The sequence below is a fragment of the Scyliorhinus canicula genome, chromosome 19, assembly GCF_902713615.1.
Source record: "Scyliorhinus canicula chromosome 19, sScyCan1.1, whole genome shotgun sequence".
In the NCBI taxonomy this organism is placed as follows: Eukaryota; Metazoa; Chordata; class Chondrichthyes; order Carcharhiniformes; family Scyliorhinidae; genus Scyliorhinus; species Scyliorhinus canicula.
Window position 1 is genome coordinate 100,834,817 of NC_052164.1, and position 22,034 is coordinate 100,856,850.

The 22,034-nt window shown below is 44.1% G+C and overlaps 1 protein-coding gene across 2 annotated transcripts in view; it reads right to left on the minus strand.

The window, feature by feature from the left end:
- Positions 1–6,801: 6,801 nt before the first annotated feature.
- LOC119954134 (coatomer subunit delta-like) overlaps positions 6,802–22,034 on the minus strand; it is a 42,760-nt gene continuing 27,527 nt past the window's right edge. The window contains exons 4-11 of one of the 2 annotated variants that reach the window (XM_038779066.1): positions 20,414–20,619; positions 19,001–19,048; positions 18,434–18,592; positions 17,461–17,626; positions 10,263–10,410; positions 9,115–9,223; positions 8,301–8,505; positions 6,802–6,894 (exon numbers count right to left, since the gene is read on the minus strand). In XM_038779066.1, the coding sequence (XP_038634994.1) occupies positions 6,805–6,894; positions 8,301–8,505; positions 9,115–9,223; positions 10,263–10,410; positions 17,461–17,626; positions 18,434–18,592; positions 19,001–19,048; positions 20,414–20,619 (1,131 nt within the window). In that variant the 3' untranslated portion in view covers positions 6,802–6,804. The remainder of the gene's footprint in view (positions 6,895–8,300; positions 8,506–9,114; positions 9,224–10,262; positions 10,411–17,460; positions 17,627–18,433; positions 18,593–19,000; positions 19,049–20,413; positions 20,620–22,034) is intronic. The other variant, XM_038779067.1, reaches the window with a different exon arrangement.

Consider the following 22,034-nt stretch of genomic DNA (forward strand, 5'->3'; position numbering starts at 1 on the left):
CCTGGTGGTCCACTCCTGCCCCTGTTTCTTGTGTTCTGAGTGGTTCTGGAAGCAGCTGGGAAGCTGGAGCTGAGAAAATCATAGATCAGCTTTCTTGACTTGGTCTCAGGTACTGTAAACAATCCTTTCTGGAGATCTCTGCCTCCCTCAGTAAACTCAATCCCTACCTCTGACGCCCAAACCGAGTGAGCAGTTTCTGCTTTTTACCCATCACCGCGCAGTATTTCCAGCCCCGCGTGCAGCTTAGGAAGATATCAAACTCAAGATAGCTCACAAACCATAAAGAGTGAGTTATCCGTAGAATGATCACTATCTCGGGTTCAACTGCTGTTCAAAACCAAAACTGAAAATACTGGAGATGCTGGCTAGGTAGCATTTGTGGACAGTAAAACACAATGGGCTGGATTCGCCACCTGGGAGACTAAGTCCCCACGCCGGCATGAAAATGGTGGTATTTTACGCCTGGAAAACTGCCGCAAATCGGCCACCGATTCCCTGCTTGGGAGAGGGGGGTGGGGCAGCAGCCTAGCATCGTGTTCTACTGCCGATACAGCCAGGAGCCAGGAGCATAGCCCAACGCAGCCCGCGGACCCAGACTGCAGAAATAGTCCCCCACTTTGGCCACTTGCGCGCCCTGGACCACACCCCCCCCCCACCCCCACAGTGCCCACAGCCCCGAATAAAGCCCCCCCCCCCCACCGACGCTCCCCGACTGTGGCGGCGCTGGTCTGGGTCTGCTGCCGCCAGGCTGAGTTCACGATGGGTGAGACCACATGTGTCCCACACCGTTGGGAACTTGGCTGGTCGGGGACGGAGCATCGCGGTGCGGGCCACAGGCAATGGCCTGCGGCCGTGGATACAGCGTGCGGCATACTCTCGGGGCATTGCGAAAGCGGCGCCGCCCCCCGAATTTGGTGGCATCGGGGATTTTTCGCCCTGTGGCCGAACGCGATTCTGGTGTCGGGGAGCGGAGAATCCAGCCCAGTGAATGTTTAAGTTGAAAATAAAATGAAAGTCGCTTATTGTCACAAGTAGGCTTCAAATGAAGTTATTGTGAAAAGCCCCTCGTCGCCAAGATGGCCTTTCATCAGAACTATTAACCACTCCTTGTTTTGATGACAAGAATTTTCCCCAAAGAAATCACAGACTCAGGAATAGCTTTATGCATTGCTTTTCCCATGAGCTCACTGTTGCTTCTTATGTGGATTCCTGCAGAACTGCCAGAAAGCTGGCAAACGAAGAAACAGTCCCCATTAGTTACGTCAGACACGTCAAAACATTACAAGTGCTCTGCAGTTTAAACTCTGGTTAAGATAGTCCTTCCCTGGATATCAATTGGCTGCATGTAAGGAGCGGTCGCTCACTCGGCAGCTCCAGCCAGGACCCTTGTTTTTGAGTCTGTTTAGCCCAGGTTTTTGGTGAAATTCTTACAGAAGAACAGTTATTTGATGATACAGAGTACCTATGCCAAACCAATGCCGGAAAAAGGAGGTAAAAAGCCCGTAGAAGGTAATTCATCGACCGATTCGGAGGCATCGCACAGCTCCTCCATGGAGGAAATTCTCCGATAACAGCAGACATGCTCTCTCGTGGCGTTGGAGAACAAGAGGTTGAAGGCCAAAGTCAACAAATTCGTGAATCGTTCAAGGAGGCAGAACCTCAGAATCGTGGGGTTGCTGGAGGGGAGGGCGCGAATCCCACTGCATATCTTTGACATATGTTTGGGAAAATGATGGGTGGGGTTATGGTCTTGCGTCCCCTCCGGAGTTGGACATGGCCCATCGGACACTTCGTCAGGAGCTATGGCCGAACGACCTGTGTTGTCATTGCTCGCTTTCATAGCTTTTAGGAGAAGGAGCAGGTCCTGACGTGGGCCAAGGAACATTGAGACTGGAAGTGGGAGGGTAATCCCGTTAGAATCAACTGGGACGTTGTAGCTGAACTGGCGAGGAAGCAGGTGGCCTTTAACAAGGTTAAGGCCGCCTTATACAAAGAGGGAGTTGGGTTTGGGGTGGTATATCTGGTGATGCTTGGAGAGTTAGGGTATCCTGGGCAGGATTCTCCAATAATGGGGCTATGTCCCCACTTCAGCGTCAAAACGCAGGCGTTTCACTCTGGACTTTCCTGCCATGCCAGCAGTAAATTCATCGAGCAAACGGAAGTGGAATGAGGGGAGAGCTGCAGCCGTTGAGCCAGATTCACTTGATTCAATGAGTTTAGCTTCTGTGTGGGGTAGAGTCTTGGGCGAAGGAGATTTTGGCACTTGCCATGGTTTCAAAATGTGTATTTATACATATGTATATATCTTTTTCCCTTGTTTCATCCAGCGGGGAGCATGCCTCCTCTAACAGTCGTTCATACAGGTCCCCGCAGTTCCCCCTCCCGAAGCTGCCAGTGTCCAACAGCTCCTCTACCACTAGTGGCCCGGAGTCCGTGGGTATGTCATCATTTCCTTATGGAGGAAGTTTTTGATTTGTATGTTCGTTCCCTTTGGGCAGTTGAAACCTCTCTCGGTCAGTTCATCCGGCAACGCTAGTCTATTGTCCATGTAAACGTCACTGTCAATGTCCCCCGTCCTGTCTCCACATTTTAAAGGTGGCGTCCATTGTGGCCGGAGCAAACCTGTGGTCGTTGCAGATGGGGGCCATGGTGGACATTTTAGTCAGTCCGAAGTGTTGCCTTAGCTGTTCCATGTCCGGAGAGTGGCTATTATCACTGGGCTTGTTGAGTGCTTGGCTGGCGGGGATGGGAGCACTGTTGTGGCAAGGGCTCGGAAGGACATCCCTATGCAGGAGCTCTCTTCCACCGTTACCCATTCTGCTTCTGGCTCCCATACCCATCCCCTCACTCGTCCTGCTATGGGCACCCAGCGGTAGTGTTGCAAGTTTGGGAGGGCCAGGCCTCCCATGCTTCTTTTTCTTTGCAGGTCTTTTTTTTGGAAATCCTTGGATTCTTTCTCCCCCTACCCCTCCCCAACACTCCACACAAATGCCATGATAATATTGTCTAGAAAGGCCCTGGTGTATGGATCTGAACAGGAAGAGGAACCTGGGCAGTAACTTCATCTTCATCATCTGCAACCTCCCCATCTGCACGAGTGGGTGTGCATCCCACCTCTGCAGGTCCTTCTTTACTTCCTCCACCATATTGGTCAGGTTCCATTTGTGGATCTATGTCTCGGCAAATTGGATTCCCAGATAGCGGTATTAGTTTTGGGCTTGTTTGAATGGCAGTTCCTCCAGCTCTGCCCCTCTCCATTGAGGGTTCACCGGGAAGACTTCTCTCTTGCCCAGGTTGAGCTTGTAGCCCGAGAAGGCCCCAAACTCTTTCAGGAGTTCCATGATTCCCTCTATGCTGCTTTGGTGGTCCGAGATGTAGAGGAACAGGTCATCTGCCTAAAGTGAGACTCTGTGCTCTCTCCCCTCTCTGGATCTCCTTCCAGGTTTTTGCCACTCTGAGGGCGATTACCAGTGTTTCGATTGCCTGGGCGAATAGAAGCAGGAACAGCGGGCACCGCTACCTTGTGCCCCTGTGCAGCTGGAAGTATTTAGAGCTGGCGGCGTTAGTCCGCATGCTCACCATGGGAATGCTGTACAGATGTTTCATCCAGGCGTTGAACCCCGCTCCAAGCCCAAACAGCTCCAATACCTCTATGAGGTACTTCGATTGGACTCTGTCGAAGGCCTTTTCTGTGCCCAGGGAGATGATCACCGCTGGTGTTCTCTCCCTGGACGAGGTAATTATCACATTCAGCAGGCGCCTGATGTTCGATGTTAGCTGCCTACCCATAACAATTCCCATCCGATCCTCTTCAACCACCTCTTGTATGCAGTTCTGCAGTCGCCTGGCCAGGATCTTGGCAAGTATTTTCACGTCTATGTTGAGCAGCAAGGTAGGTCTAGAGGACCTGTATTCAGTTGGGTGTGTCTTTCTTGGGTATCAGCGAGATTGAGGCTTGTGCTAGCGTTGGGGGCAGAGTGCCCCTTGCTAGGGAATCTGTCAACATCTCCTGCAAGTGCAGGGCCAGTGCTGCTGTGAATGTTTTGCAGAAGTCTGCCAGGAATCCATCTGGTCCCGGCGTCTTGCCTGCCTGCACGGAGTAAATACCCTCCATGATTTCTCGCAGCTCTCGTGGTGCTTCCGGTCCCCATTTCCCATCTTCCCCATGACTGGCATTCCAGTCCGTCAAAAAACTGCTTCATCCTCGAATCCCCTTCCCAGGGGTTCAGAGGTGTGCAGCCCCCAGTAGAAAGCCTCAAATGCTTTGACCTTTCCCGGCTCAGCCACCCATTCTGCCGTTGTTGTCCCTAATTTTTGCTATTTCCCTCGTGGCTGCAGCTTTCTCAGCTGGTGAGCCAGCAGGCGACTGGCTTTGTCTCAGTGTTCGTAAAAGTTCTTCTCGTGTCTGGCGGAGTTGGGTGCACTGTCTTCCTAGTGGAGAGCAGGTCAAAGTCCATTTGTAGCTTTTCTTCTCCGCCAGAAGCTCTGCGGTCAGGGCATGGGAGCACCGCTAGTCCACCACCATTATGGAGTCGACCAGTTGTCGCCTAGTCACCCTCTCCTGCTCGTCTCTGGGGGATTTATAAACTATAATCTCACCCCTGCCATCAGCACCTCCCAGAGCATTCTGTTTATTGGGAATACACACTATTATCTTTTCGCAAAAAGCCTCGTCGGCAAGGAGGGCTGTGTTCATCCTCCATGGGGCACGTTGGGCATGGACCATCTCCAACCTCCGTCGTATAAAAATCTAGAGGAGAAAACCAAACAAGGAAGGCAGAAAAATAGCACACACTTGAGGGGATGCAGGGAAGAAAATGCTGAGCGTTTATATTAAAGAAGGTGACGTACCAGTTCCTTTTAATACCGCATGTTTCTGCTTTGGCATTAATGATTTTATATCAAAAAATGTGACCCACAGATTCAACAGACCAGGTGGCCACATTCCGATATCTACTTTCCCTCCCTATCCTCATTCTCTGTGTGTGCAACTGCTAATTAAAATTAGAAAATGCTGGAAAACCTGAGGAGGTCAGGCAGCATTTGTGGAGAGAAACAGAGGTACAGTTCATATGACTCTTTCAAATGTAAAGGGAGGGAGAAATGTGTCGGATTTCACACTGTGAGCAGGGGGTGGAGCAGTTGAAGCACAATGGGAGGCCAAGAATTTGTTAACGGTGCCCTGGACGCAAGACAAAGGAAGCGTTAATGGTGTAGTGTGAAAGACATAAGGTACTGATAGTGGCATAAACGCAAGAAAACACAAAGCGTTATAAACACTAAAGAATTCTGGCAGCAATTGTAAATATCTATGTAAAATTGTGTATAATTCTATCACTATACGTTAAAAATCCCAATAAAGTATGAGTTAAGGGGGGGTCAGCAGGAAGGTTTGAGAAAAGGTGAGGGATGTTTGCGACCGTGTTAGGAAAAAAAAATGTCTGATACACACTAATGTAATGATGTGGAGATGCCGGCGTTGGACTGGGGTGAGCACAGTAAGAAGTCTTACAACACCAGGTTAAAGTCCAACAGGTTTGTTTCAAACACGAGCTTTCGAAGCACTGCTCCTTCCTCATTCACCTGAGGAAGGAGTAGTGCACCGAAAGCTAGTGTTTGAAACAAACATGTTGGACTTTAACCTGGTGTTGTAAGACTTCTTATTGTACACACTAATGTAAGGAAATGTAGTACTGGGATTACTGTCAAAGACACAGCGGCAACTGGTGATACTTGGTGTTGGTGTTGTTGTTTTGGTATTATTCTGCAGAGTTCTAATATTAAGTGCTAAAGTTCCAATAAAATATTTTCCAAAAAACCTATGTGTTAATGGCGAAACAAGGGTTCTGTGAAAGGAAAACTTAAGATCAAGTGGGACAAAAAAAAAGAATGGATTAAAAAGGTCAAGATGGAACAGACAGCTGATGATCTTAAGTTGTTGAACTCAAGTCCTGAAGGCTGCAAAGTGCAGAATCGGATTTAGTTAACTCAGTTTCTCTCCGCACAGATGCTGGCAGCATTTTCTGTCTTTCTTTTAGGTTTCCAGCATCAATCAGCAGTATTTTGATTTGATTTTTGAGTGATTGCCAAACCGGCCCACACTCCTCCGCCCCCCCCAACCCCCACAAAGGTAATGTAACTCCACAGATCACCATCCCTAAAACCACCATTTACCATTAGGAGGGAAAGCATAGCAAATTAATTTGGTTTTATAATATACTTTTAATCATTTTTTAAAGATTACACTTTTTTTTTGTTAAATCTTTTTACACTGGAATGTTGTCATATTCCCTCTTATACACTTTACAGGGTTACAAAATGTCTGCTTCGATCATCTTTCATCCAAATCAAAGAGAAAAAGAAGAAAAAAATGTCACTTTTACGTTGGAAACTAACTCAACAAAAGGGCTAAAACGATAATTACAGCCAAGGAGGCAATATGATAGGGAACAACAGGTGCTGTAGCTGAAATACATGACACTGTAGGTGCTACGAAACATCCTTCCCCCCCCCCCCCCCCCCCCCCCCCCCCCCCCCCCCCCCTCAAAACAAAGACAAGTGTTTATACTTGTTGGTTAATTAAAATATTAATATCAAACTCCTCTTTCAGATCTGAGAATAGTCGGCAGGTTTGAATGACAGATAATAAACCATATTGTTGAGGCATTCTGAATCTTTTCACGTACACAAAACACTGTGCAATTATATTTTTGAAGTTCAGGGTCTTCGATCTTGTGTGCAGCTCGGCGACATCTGTTCTTGTGACTTCTGGATATCTGTTGTGCATTGCTTTTTTTGCTATTTTTACAGTATTTCGTATTTTTCAACCAGTAACATGGTTTCCATGGAGTACCTCACGGGGCTGTTACTGTCGACGTGATTGATTCCGATCACCTGGGACAAAAGGGGAGGAAAAATTATGTTTTTACTTTTCCTCCACATTCTCCCAGAAGAGGGTAGTTTCATGGGTACTAACCATTCACTTCTGTGTGCAAGACTAGAAAAAGGACAGTATGCATGTGGCAAAGAGATATCAGCTGAATCAGAACCAGTCTACAATGAAGATAGTCAGACCAGAGATTAGCAGATTTTATTCCTCTATATCTGTAGAACCACAGAATAAGGCGTTACCATCTTAAAACACTGCCAGTTACTTTATTTTGCCAAATACGTTAAATATTTGGTGTTAACTTTACTGTTGTTAGGTCATCAATAAATTAGTGTTTATTTTGATGCTTCCTTATGCTTTTTCTTTTGTGAATGTATACTTCCTGAAAATTTGCATGTTGGAGATTGGAAACTGTCCCACATTTACACCAAACATTTTTTGCCATAGCCAACTGCTTGCTCACTAAATATTAGATCTGCATCATCTCAGATAAAAGAATTAAAGAACACTCCTTCTGCATGAACTCAACACATGGAAATCCAATAATCATCATCTTTTATTGTCACAAGCATGAAGTTACTGTGAAAAGCCCATAGCCGCCACATTCCGGCACCTGTTCAGGTAAGCCGGGACGGGAATTGAACCCGCGTTGCTGGCCTTGTTCTGCATTACAAACCAGCTGTCTAGCCCACTGAGCTAAACCAGCCCATCGTGGCTGCATTTATGTAGCACCTTCCACATAGCAAATCATCTCAAGGCACTTCATAAAGTGTGCTATTAAACAAAATTTGACACGGAGCTACAGAGATATTAGGACAGATGCCCAAAACACTTAGCCTACGACATGGTTTTTAAGAATGGTTGTAAAGAAGGCAAGAGAGGTGAAGCAACGGGTGTAAAGGAGACAATAGAGGTCAGGAAGATTTAGGGAAAGAATTCCACAGTTATGGGGTGCCAATGGAGGAACAATTACAGTAGGGACTGCGCAAGAGGCCTGAACTGGAGGTGGGCAGAAGGACCAGAGGAGCTTGGAGAGATGATAAGTAGAAGGTCAGAGAGAGGTTTGAAAACAAGGATATTGCTGGAATGGGAGAAAATATAGGTCAGTGAGCACAGAAGTGACAGATGAATGGGAGGGTGCGAGTTAAGATATGGGCAACAAAGCTTTGGATCAGCTGAAGTTAATGGAGGGTAGAAGACCGATCACGACTGTGTTGCAAGTCTAATGGTATTAAAGGCACAAGCGAGGGGTTTAGCAACGGAGAGTCGAGCAACGTCAGAGGCTGAAGGAGCAATCTTGGCGATGGTGCGATGTGTGCCAAGAGCTCATATTTGTGTCAAAAAGAATAAATCAAATACACATGAAGAAGCCTGACCAGGCTGGCCATGTTTTATGGATGGGAGTACATACCTGTATATTGCAGTAGTTCCTTTTGGACACAAAGGACACAGTGACTGGAAAGAAATCATTGGGCTGTCCTGCTATACTGAACTCCAGACTGCCAGTTTTATTTTTGGCATCAATGACTGGTAGGTTCCACTCGAGAATGTTTTTCCTGCTGTCGTGGCGATACTCACCATCGAGTTCACCAATTAATGGGGCACCAACACCAGCCCTAGGAACAACAGAAGACGACAGTCAGTACAGGAGGACCTGGCAAACATCCATTCACAGTATTACTACTGTTTCAAGCAATTTTAGATTGCCTGCTTGGAAGTTTTTAAAAAACTCTCACATTGTGTCACTAAAATAAATTCCATTCATTATGCAATTTCTTGGACACCAAGCAGAGCTCTACTCCTGAAGAGAAAACCATTTAAATAGGAAAGTACTGAAGTAAAATACTGCAGATATAAAATAATAACCCAGTGTGCTGGAAATCGGGGATGAAAACTCATCCGCCTAAAACATTAATTCAGTTTCTTTCTCCACCGTTTGCTGCATTTACTGAACATTTCCAGCATTTTCTGTTTTTAAATCGGGATGTCTGAGAGAACAAGACCAGAAAAGGCTACCAGGGACTCGATGACGGTTTCAAAATGATAAAAGCACGATGCTGTATATTATTGCATCATTCAGCTGCCATGGCTCTCCAGTCAGATAGGTTAGGTTGATGTGGAGAAACGGAGTGCTGCCTCTTGCGGCATCAGCATCAGGAGGAAAGGGGGAATAATCAGAAGAGACCAGAGAAAAGTATAACACATTTCAAGTTACAAAAACTTACGGAACAGGAATGGTGATGGTTACATCGTTCAGTTCCAGAGTGCTCTCCTGTAGCTCATACTCAATATTTACATCGCAACCAGTGGCACTCTCCGAAGGCCAGCAGTTAACTAAATTAGAAACAAAAAAGTCATGAATCACTCGGGGAAACAACAGCCATCACTGAACTTTAAATTGTGGTTTTCTTAGGAAAAGAGAAACAGGATGGCCATTCACCCCCTCAAAATCTTACAGCCCAGAAGTGAGCCACTCGGCCTGCGCCAGCTCTCCCCTGCCAAACAATAAGCAGTTATGGGTACAAGAAAACCCTAGCACATTGACAGGCAATGTCCACATCTCCCACTGAGTTTGTTAGGGTATCAAAGCCCCAGAAGCAGTGTGGCTTGACAGTTGCGCAATAAGCCACACCCAATGAACAACCAGACACTTGAAAGCCGAGGGCGACGGTCTCTAATTTTACCTCCCAGAATGCTCTTGCTGAGTTACTGCATGACATGACACATTTAAAACTCCCCTAGGTGCTCGACACAAGCATTGGCAAAAATATTTGACACTGAGTCACTTTAAAAGATATAAGGCAGGTGTTACAATCCAGGTTGATGTTATTACTGAAGGGGACAATCCCAGAATGGAACCCAAGCTCAGAAAAAAAAAAATCGCAACTTTTAATTTTTAAAAATAAAAAGCAGAGGAACAGTCACAAGACCATGAATTAGTTTTAAAAGAAGAAAAATGTATTAAATATGAAAAAAATGGCCAATACCCCTTTATCTCCCCCCCCATCTTAAAATTACACATAGGTTTTAAGATTAACACCGATTACAAAATACATCTGAAACTACAATGGTCTCACTAACACACAAATTTCCTTTTAAGCACACAGGATAACTGTGGTTAGACACACTCCACTCTGAACCCCAGTGAATGTCTGTGGCCACCAAAAGCTTGAAGAGGTAGGTTGTAAGAAGCACCTTAAGAGGAGAGATAGAGGATTAGCAAGGGAATTCCAAAGCTCAGAGCTGAGGCAGATGAAGGCATAGCCACCAACCCTGGAGCGAGGAAAACCGGGGATGCACAAGACGCAAAGTATCACAACACAATGCATGCCACAGCATCTTTGATGAGGTGACAATTTCTGGAAATACTTACTGGAGAGGGGAATAAAGGCGTCATCGTTGGTTTGCAACCTCCACTTCAGGACCCCAACGTCGTTATTCAGTGGGAAAGATTTCTCTGGGTTCTTTAGCCCAATCAAAGAGTCCGTTGTGAAAAGTTTCTTATCCACGTTTGGATGAGTCTGGAAATAAAGACACAACAAACGAGGGTTCAGCCTGTAACTAAATAGCGCGGTCATCTCATTCCCAGTTCCGAGCTTTTGCAGCTTGAGATGTGCTTATTTTTCTAGTTTTCACTCAGATATGCATATGGTGTAGGGCTTAACACGTTAGTATGGATAAAAGATTGGTTGACTAACAGGAAGGAGTAGAGATGAATGGGTCTTTTTCAGATTGGCAGCTGTATCAACTGGGGTATCACAGGGATCAGTGCTGGGTCCTCAACATTTTACAATCTATAACCATGACTCGGATGAAAGGACCAAATGTAAGGTCGCTAAATTTGCCGTTACACCAAGAGGAGGTAGAGAGTCTGCAAAGGGATATAGGTAGGTTAAGCAAATGAACCAAAAATTTGGAAGATGGAGTAAAATGTGGGGAAACGTGAACTTATTTACTTTAGCAGGATGAAAAGAGAAGCAGCACAATAAAAACAAAATACTACGGATGTTGGAAACCGAAACAAAAACAGATGCTGGAAAAACTCCGACCTGGCAGCACATGTGGAGCAAGAAACCCACACCAGATGGTGCCAGACCTGCTGAGGTTTCCCCGTATTTTCTATTTCTATTGTAGAAAAGAGTATACTATTTTAAATGGAGAAAGATTGCAGAACTCAGCGGTACAGAGGGATCGAGGTGACCTGTTACATGAATCACAACAAAGTCAGTATATGTAGGTACAGGAAGTGATTAGGAAGGCACATGAAATATAAAAAAGAAATATTTTGCTACAGTTGCACAGGGCGTTGAAGGCCACATCTCGAGCACTGGGTACAGTTTTAGTCTAAATAAAAGCAAATTACTGCGGATGCTGGAATCTGAAACGAAAGAGAAAATGCTGGAAAATCTCAGCAAGCCTGGCAGCATCTGTAGGGAGAGGAAAGAGCTAACGTTTCGAGTCCGATGACTCTTTGTCAAAGCTAACAGAGAAAGTGGGAAATATTTATGATGTGGAGATGCCGGCGTTGGACTGGGGTGAGCACAGTAAGAAGTCTTACAACACCAGGTTAAAGTCCAACAGTTTTGTTTCAAACACGAGCTTTCGGAGCACTGCTCCTTCTGACTTTAACCTGGTGTTGTAAGACTTCTTACGGGAAATATTTATACTGTGGAGTGAGAATGAAAGATGAGTCATAGCCACAGAAACCCAGGGAAACGGGTGTTAATGGCCACAGAAATCATGGGGAAAGAGTGCTAATGGCAGTCCCCAGAGAGGACAAAATATGTGAAAGATCAAACAGCAGAGAAACTAACATCAGAGGATGAATGTAGATGTGGGGGGAGGAGAGGGAGAAGCAAAGAGGAGACATGTGAAGGAAAGGTGGATAAGATTGGGGGAGGGAAATTAAATGTATATTAAGAAAGAAAGAAATGGTAAACGGCAGTTAGAATGAAATGAAAACAAATGGGTCGAGATGGGGTAGAGCTGATCATCTGAAGTTGTTGAATTCAATGTTCAGGCCGGAAGGCTGTAGCGTGCCTAACCGGAAGATGAGATGTTGTTCCTTCAGTTTGCGTTGCGCTCCACTGGAACATTGCAGCAGGCCAAGAACAGACATGTGGGCATGGGAGCAGGGTATTTTGTTGAAATGGCAAGCAACAGGACGGTCAGGGTCCTGAATGCGCACAGGCCGAAGATGCTCAGCAAAGTGATCACCCAGTCTGCGTTTGGTCTCTCCGATATAGAGACGACCACATTGGGAGCAGCGAATGCAGTAGACCAAATTGGAAGAGATGCAAGTGAAACGCTGCTTAACCTGGAATGAGTGTTTTGGGCCTGGGATGTTAAGCATGGAAGAAGTAAAGGGGCAGGTGTTACACCTTCTGCGATTGCATGGGAAGGTGCCATGGGTGATGGGAGTGGTACTGGGTATGGTGGAGGTGTGGACTAGATTGTCTCGGAGGGAACGGTCTCTGCGTAATGCTGACAGAGGGAGTGAAGGGAAGACGTGTTTGGTGGTGGCATCACGCTGGAATTGGCGAAAATGGCGGAGGATTATGCTTTGCATACAGAGGCTGGTGGGATGAAATGTGAGAACGAGGGGTACTCTATCCTTGTTCTGGGAGGGAGTGGAGGGGGTGAGGGTAGTGGCGCGGGAGATGGACCGCACACTGTTGAGGGCCCTGTCCACAACTGTAGGTGGGAAATCACAGTTGAGGAAGAAGAAACACATTTTCGAAGCACCAGTTAGGAAAGTGGCATCATCAGAACAAACTCGACGGAGGCGAAGGAGTTGAGAGAAAGGGATGGAGTCCTTACAGTTTTAGACTCCTTACTTTAAAAAGGATATAATTGCTTTCGAAGCACAAGGTTCACCGGACTTATTCCTGGGATGACTGGACGTATACTCACTGGAGCTTTGAAGAATGAGGTGATCTTATTGTTACACAAGGGGATTTGATCGGCTGGATACCCAGAGAACGTTTCCTCTTGTGGAGGAGACTAAAATTAAGAGACATACTAAGAGGGAAGGGTCCCGGATGTGTGGAATTATTTTCGCCAGAGAGTAATGGAAGCTGGATAATTGGAATTTATTCAAAGTTAGGCAGATATTTTGTTAGGAAAGGGAGTCAAAGGTTCTGGGATCAGACAGGAAGTTGGAGCTGAGAGCACTACCAGATCAGCCATGATCTTATTGAATGGTGGCGCAGGCTCGAAGGGTCAAATGGCCTACTCCTATGTTCCAAGACCAGGGATCAGAGCAGCATTTAGACACAGTAGCATAAAGGACATAACAGAGGTTGTTTTACTGGAACTAGTGATCCAACGGTTCAAATCCCACCCTAACAGCTGAGCAATTTAAATTCATTGAATTAATAAATTTGGAATAAAAAAAGCTAGTATCAGTAATAAATTCATAAGAGATAGGAGCCAAATTAGGCCATTCAGCCCATCGAGTCTGCCCCACCATTCTATCATGGCTGATATGTTCCTCATCTGCACAAACCAAGAGCTGGATTGCAAAATCAGCCAGAGCATCTCCTCCCTAGAACACATGAACTTGGAGCAGGAGTCGGCAATTTAGCCGCCCGAGCCTAACACCCTCAATGGGATCATGGCTGATCCCATCCTGGCCTCAACCCCACCGTCCTGCCTGTTCTCCATAACCCTTCAACCCATTACCAATTAAAAATCTGTCTAACCCCTAAAATTTACTCACTGTCCCAGCATCCACCGCACTCTGGGGTAGTGAATTCCACAGATTCTCAACCCTTTGGGAGACGTAGTTTTTCCTCAAATGTCTTTTAAATTTGCTACCTCTTATTCTAAGATTATGTCCTCTCGTTTTAGAATGCCACACAAGAGGAAGCATCAGTTCCACGCCCACTTTATCCAAAGCTTTTAGCATCTTGTATACCTCAATTAGATCTCACCTCATTCTTCTAAACTCTAGGGAGTATAGGCCTAAACTGCTCAATCTCTCCTCATATGACAAGAGAGACAATGGTGACCAGGAAACTATTTTTTTTACTTTTGTATGAACCCATCTGCTTCACTGGCGCCCTTTCGGAAAGATGTCTGTCAGTCTGCTCCATGTGATTCCAGACTCTCAGTAACGTGGTTAACACTCACCTACTCTTTGAAATTGCCGAGCAAGACACCTTCTTTGGCAAATAGGGGCCAATCAGGATGGTCACTGCTCTTATTTGTAACCCTCATATCCCAGGTACTTAAAAAAGGCTCAGAATTAAATTAGTATTAAACCATGCAGTCCAAGAAAGTCATGTATCTACTCAGTCACGGTTTTAATTACTGAGCTAAGTTAGCCAATCCTATTTGATAACATCTTAAAGATGCAAGATGAACAGACTTGGGGGTTTGAACATAACATTGGGCAAAACCCTTCCACTGCAACGACACATCGTCATTCCCACACCCATCTGTGTATGAAATAAGTTCACTATTTTGCTCTCAATAACTCTCCTTGGTAATATATCGGAGTTGCTCGTCACACTCTATGGAAATAAATATTTCCTGTTGTCACACCTAAACATACACTTCACAAGCCACAACTTTGTGGATACACAGAATGCATTGCATCAAGTCAGTTTAGCTTCTCTATCCCAATGAATTACTTACATGTCTCTATAAAAAGGTCCCTGTGTCATTTCTGGCTGTACAGCCTTTTCACGTTATCCATTAAGTATCCTAAAGTATGTGATCATATGTGGTGCAGAGAATAAGATGCCTGCTTAATCATGGCCATCTTGTATCAGAAAATAATAGCTTTTTGTAATGAGGCACTGCACGGGCATCATCAGGGAACAAAAATCCATAATGACCCGAAGGGAAATCATAATCTTTAGGAAATATAAACAAGAAGCTTGAGAAAATCTCAATACAAGTGCGATTGGATTGGCTTCTCAATTCAAGAGCACACTTTCCAAACAATTAAAAGCACAAAAACCAAGCAAAATAAACAATTATTACCGCCGGATGTAAAAATACACATACTTCTTCGTTCTGACTTAACAGGGTTACATTGAATAACACAGCGACACTATTGGGAAAGTCCCTAACAGGGCCAAAATGACTGAATGGGACAGTCCCAATGGCAAATTTAGAGTATCATTGGTAACACTCTGAAAGTGGGACACAATTGAATTAGACTGAGCTGAGAGAAATCAATCAGTATTTTCCTTTCATTTTAGCTATTCAGTAAGCACTTCATGGATATAATAATAATCTTTATTGTCACAAGTAGGCCTACATTAACACTGCAATGAAGTTACTGTGAAAAGCCCCTAGTCGCCACATTCCGGCACCTGTTCGGGTACACCGAGGGATAATTCAGAATGTCCAAATTACTTAACAGCACGTCTTTCGGGACTTGTGAGAAGAAACCCACTCAGACACGGGAATAACGTGCAGACTCCACACACAGTGACCCAAGACGGGAATCGAACCTGGGACCCTGGAGCTGTGATGCAAAAGTGCTACCATGCTTCCCTACTCACATGTCTGGAAGTCAAGCAAAGATAGCACCAATCTTAGTTGTGGTGTGCCCGAATATTCAATAGATCACCAGTCCTCACTATAAGATTCACACTTGGTGAAAGACAGGTACAAAAGCAGGGTATTGGAACTCAATTAGATCTCACCTCATTCTTCTAAACTCTAGGGAGTATAGGCCTAAACTGCTCAATCTCTCCTCATATGACAAGAGAGACAATGGTGACCAGGAAACTATTTTTTTTACTTTTGTATGAACCCATCTGCTTCACTGGCGCCCTTTCGGAAAGATGTCTGTCAGTCTGCTCCATGTGATTCCAGACTCTCAGTAACGTGGTTAACACTCACCTACTCTTTGAAATTGCCGAGCAAGACACCTTCTTTGGCAAATAGGGGCCAATCAGGATGGTCACTGCTCTTATTTGTAACCCTCATATCCCAGGTACTTAAAAAAGGCTCAGAATTAAATTAGTATTAAACCATGCAGTCCAAGAAAGTCATGTATCTACTCAGTCACGGTTTTAATTACTGAGCTAAGTTAGCCAATCCTATTTGATAACATCTTAAAGATGCAAGATGAACAGACTTGGGGGTTTGAACATAACATTGGGCAAAACCCTTCCACTGCAACGACACATCGTCATTCCCACACCCATCTGTGTATGAAATAAGTTCACTATTTTGCTCTCAATAACTCTCCTTGGTAATATATCGGAGTTGCTCGTCACACTCTATGGAAATAAATATTTCCTGTTGTCACACCTAAACATACACTTCACAAGCCACAACTTTGTGGATACACAGAATGCATTGCATCAAGTCAGTTTAGCTTCTCTATCCCAATGAATTACTTACATGTCTCTATAAAAAGGTCCCTGTGTCATTTCTGGCTGTACAGCCTTTTCACGTTATCCATTAAGTATCCTAAAGTATGTGATCATATGTGGTGCAGAGAATAAGATGCCTGCTTAATCATGGCCATCTTGTATCAGAAAATAATAGCTTTTTGTAATGAGGCACTGCACGGGCATCATCAGGGAACAAAAATCCATAATGACCCGAAGGGAAATCATAATCTTTAGGAAATATAAACAAGAAGCTTGAGAAAATCTCAATACAAGTGCGATTGGATTGGCTTCTCAATTCAAGAGCACACTTTCCAAACAATTAAAAGCACAAAAACCAAGCAAAATAAACAATTATTACCGCCGGATGTAAAAATACACATACTTCTTCGTTCTGACTTAACAGGGTTACATTGAATAACACAGCGACACTATTGGGAAAGTCCCTAACAGGGCCAAAATGACTGAATGGGACAGTCCCAATGGCAAATTTAGAGTATCATTGGTAACACTCTGAAAGTGGGACACAATTGAATTAGACTGAGCTGAGAGAAATCAATCAGTATTTTCCTTTCATTTTAGCTATTCAGTAAGCACTTCATGGATATAATAATAATCTTTATTGTCACAAGTAGGCCTACATTAACACTGCAATGAAGTTACTGTGAAAAGCCCCTAGTCGCCACATTCCGGCACCTGTTCGGGTACACCGAGGGATAATTCAGAATGTCCAAATTACTTAACAGCACGTCTTTCGGGACTTGTGAGAAGAAACCCACTCAGACACGGGAATAACGTGCAGACTCCACACACAGTGACCCAAGACGGGAATCGAACCTGGGACCCTGGAGCTGTGATGCAAAAGTGCTACCATGCTTCCCTACTCACATGTCTGGAAGTCAAGCAAAGATAGCACCAATCTTAGTTGTGGTGTGCCCGAATATTCAATAGATCACCAGTCCTCACTATAAGATTCACACTTGGTGAAAGACAGGTACAAAAGCAGGGTATTGGAACTGACTGATGCCTGTAGAATCTCACCTCAACAAGGAGTTAACATTTTCAGAAAAGACAGCAGCGTGTATGTGCGCGCGCGCGGGCGCATTGACAACGCTGACAGAGAAAGACAGGTTTTCTTTTAAAAAACACAACCCCAACAACTATAAATGATTCAAACAAGGCTCATCCACACAAATATGTTGTTTCTTTTACCTGTAGCTGAATTCCTTTTTTGTCATCGTTCTCCACATGAAGACGAATTCTCCCCTGTTTCTCGTCACTAACCCGCAGCATGATCATGCCGTGTACCTCCAGGTTTTGCAAGCCACCGTCCCGGCCACATGTCAGTGATATCTTCTCTTCAACCTTCAGATGTACGCTGTACAAGGTACAACAGAATGTTTCACATTGTGAATGCCGGTTAGACTTCTGCTGGTTAGCAGTACTGAAGCAGACAATCTGCTTTAATGTAATATCTCATTACATCCCAAAACTCTTCAAAATCCATGCATTACTTCTGAAACCCTGCCATTGCTACATTAAAAATAACAAGCTAATTTGGACTCAGTAGGATGCCAAATAGAAAACAAGGTGAATAATTAACTAATTAATTTTTCTTGATTTTTGTTCACAGGACAGAATATTCTGCCCTTCTTTGAATAATGTAATAGAAACCTTTAAGTCTAGCAGATAAGTTTGTTGGACTGGAGGACGCTAGAGATAGGAAGGGCAAGGCCAAGAAGAATTTGAAAAAATGCATTAGAGCTTTAAATACAAGACGTTGCCGAACTGTGAGACGATAGGTGTTGGTGAGCACAGGATGATGGGACCTACAGACAGCAGTTTTGGATGGGGCACCAACGTAGTACAGTAGTTAGCACTGCTGCCTCACAGCACCCAGGACCGGGTCCAACCCCAGCCCCGAGTCACTGTCCGTGTGGAATATTCACATTCCCCGTGTCTGCGTGGTTCTCACCTCCACAACCCAAAGATGCGCAAGGTAGGTGGATTGGCCACGCTAAATTGCCCCTTGAGTGGAATTTTTTTTGGAAAAGCAAAGTTTTGGATGAATTCAAGTCCCCATCGAGGGTGAACGGTGAGAATGGCCAGAAGCGCAATGCAATAGTCAAGTCTAGAAACAATAAAAATAAGATCATTACAATGTTAGCACAAGGTCAGCACTCACCTTTCTACATTAACAGGAGGCGACAGCACTTTAGCCACTTCTGACGAACGCTTTGTTGAGGAACTAATCTGTTCGCCTTCCAACTTCAGCTTGTCTACAAAATTCTCCACATCCTTTCCCTTTGCACCAAGTTTTAAGGCCTTGCTTGGACCAGAAGGTCTGAGGAAACAGAGAGAGAAGCCTACACTTTAGATTTCAAAGAATAAAGCTTAAACAATTAGCTCATCGACCAGTTATCCATAAAACATGCCAAAATGTTCACATTTGCCAATGTAAATGTACCAGTTCTTGCACGTACAACAGAAGACATGAACTTTTAACATTCATGAGAATGCAGTACTTCCCCAAAAACACTTGGTTCCGTACACCAACTATACATCTGTACCAACGTAAATCTGTAAACATTTTAGTCTACTATGCAGACAGCGATACCACAATCAAGCCAGGATAAGCGGAAGCAATCAGAATGAAAAAAAAGGCCTTCAACTCAATGGGCTACCATGTACTGGGTGTTGCAGGAAGGGCCCCCTCCCCATGCATTACTGAAGCAATTGAAGCAAACCATACCTGATTATATATAAACCAGCTTCACACGCAAGACCTGCTGCATCAGCCCTTAATCCACAAGAGAACACAATTGAGTGATAATGGGTTTAAAATGGCACAGGTTTGGTCTATAACATATATTACAACCAACATAACGCAGAAACTGAAACTGGCCAAAGGAACTAACTAACTTCACAACTCCTCAAACTGCCCAGCTACAATAACTGAACAGGTTCTCGACTGGAAGAGGAAAGCTGCAGGGACTAAACACTATTTCCTCTTGGCTCACGAAATTCCCAGCATATTCAATGGACCCATTAAAACAATGTTTTTAAAACATCATGAGCAATGAGCCAATATGCCAAGAGGCATTGATGAGAATTGCAAACCACATTGGTCTGACCCAAACCTGCACTGTCAATGGTCTAACTTTTGAAAAAATATAGCTTCTGTAACATAAATGGGGTCAAAGCAGAACGTTCAGAGATGATCTTTTAGAAAAAAAGTTAAATAGGAAAGAGTTTAGGTATTCTGACCCGTGGTAATGCTATTCTTAAACTTTCAATGTCAAAGATCTTTGTCATATTAACTTCTGTTATACACTGGGACAGACTTATTTCACATTGCCAGCATGATGCATTAGAAAGGTGAAAAGTAACCAAGCAGTTGAGAGCATCACTGCTGAATAATAGTCCACCAAGTCTTGACTATCACAGCAAACATGACGGATCAAAACACATGCAATAAAATCAATTTCACTCAATGCACATTGTTTAACTTCCTGTAAAAGCTAAGGGGGGGGGGGGAACAAACATCTTTGTTTGTTTCCTATCTTCATGCATACATTTTATCTCCTTTGGTGCTAAGAGGGGAGAGTGAAGCTAAAGTGCTGTGTAGTTTGAGATGTTTCAACACTTCCCTCAACCCCACTGGACCATCCTGCATGGTCCTTCTCCTTCCTACATGTTGCCTGTTGAAATGAAGACTCACAGCATCATTTCTCAAGTCATTCTTTTACCGTACTTCAATGCAGTGCGATTTCCATCAGTCTTCGGATTCTCCTTCTTTCTAGAGGATTCTGAAGTCCACCTTTGGACTCAACTAACCAGTACTTACTGATTCTCTACTTACAAATAAATACTAGTACGTTTCCTAGTTTTTCCCCAATTAAAAAAATTGGATTGGTAATCAATGTCCCCTCAAAATTGAACTTAAATCGAAAACTACACGATGCACGACAAAAGCAAAGTTTAAAAGTTCATCCTGATGAAGTGCCTCCACAGAACACTCATTAGATGCAAAGGTCAATCACATCCATGCAACATGACATGGTCATGACAGCCTCACTTACAGTACAGTCAGCAGCTCAATCAGAAGACAAATGGGATTTCCTGCGTTAATTGAGTCTTGTGAACACTGGAAATTGTAACCTACCTCATTACGGCCGATGTCATCTTTGGCTTCTCTGGTTCGATGATGGCATCAGTTATCATGGACGCCGCTGAGCTGCCAGAGATTCCTCCACTGCCAAACCCACCATAGCCAGGAACTTTCTTGCCTTGCCTCTCAGCATCTCTGCGAGCCTGCTGTAACTCTTTGGCCTTCCGACGCATCTCTGCTTTTGCTTCTCGTTCTTGTGTCTGAGCGGGAAACAAAGACAATTGTCATTTTCATAGGTCAAGAGTCCAACAGTCCAGAAATGGAGCAGGTAAATGGCTTTCACTTTGTCCAGGTAGACAGTAAATGGAACATTTTTCTTTCGTCACTCAGTCCTAATCAAGCACTCCCCATGAGATATGGCACAGTAATACAGAACTACAGAAGAACCTTATCGACTCCACTGTGGTTCTGGTTCTTATACCAACCACCCTGTATCCGTTTAGATTGTCAATTATCTTTGAATGATACAGGACATGACCTCCAAGTCTCTTGCATTCTTGGCTGAGACAAATATCAAAATCTGTTATTGTTGTTGAGGCAAAGCAGTCTTCCCTGTCAATCAGCACCCAAGAGTGAGTATCAGCTGCAGGACTAACCAGCACCTTCTCAAGGCAACTCTTGGCAATTAAAGTACTCCTCCGAGCATCATATGTGCCCAGAAAACAAATAAATGCCCATGAAGAAATGGATTAGAATGCCACAAATTAATTTATGTAGGAAACTTATATGGCTGAATTTCACCCATCGGTTTGAGCTGAATTAGAACTCGAGTCCAAGAAATAAAAGGTCAGTGGCTAACCAATCACTAATACTTCAAGTATTTTGTATTCACCAAGGCTTCGACATTATCCAACACAATGATACCTTAAAGACTCAATTTCAATTTAATTATGCGATTTGCTTGATATAATTTGAAACATTAGGCTACGAACTATGAAAATACATTTTCTATTGAAAAATGACTGAATTTTTATTTATTCATATTTGCCACAAAGTACTTCAGATCCAGTGACGTAGATTTGAGACAAGCAAAGTAACTGCTTTTACACAGCAAAATCCCACAAATACCGATGAGGTGATAGTTATTCTGCTTTAGCAATGCTGAGCTAAATGTCAGCCGGAACACAAGGTAAATCTCTCCTGCTCGTCTTCAAATTGTGTCACAAGACATTTTTAATCTACTTGAAGGGACCTCCGGTTAACCAGCCAATAGATTGTATCGACAACAGTTCAGCACTCCCACAGCGTGCTCAAATATCTGGATTGGGACTTGAACTCAGTGTTACCAGCTAAACCTCTCCAGGCACTTGACTTTTTATTCATACACATTTTATCTGTCCATGTGTGTAGAAATTAAGAGCTGTTTTTACCCCCTCACTTTTTAAAGAACATTGTTGTGTGATGAGAATGTACAACTCTCCACCACAGGGAATAACTGAGGTGAACAACACATGCATTTAAGGGGAAACTAGAAAACACAAAGGAGAAAGGAATATGTTGATCTGGAGAGATTAAATAGGGTGGGAGGAGACTCGTCTGCAGTATAAACACGGACATGGACCTAATGTGCTGAATAACTTGTTTCTGTGCTGTAACCTGTTTGAAAACACTCCCA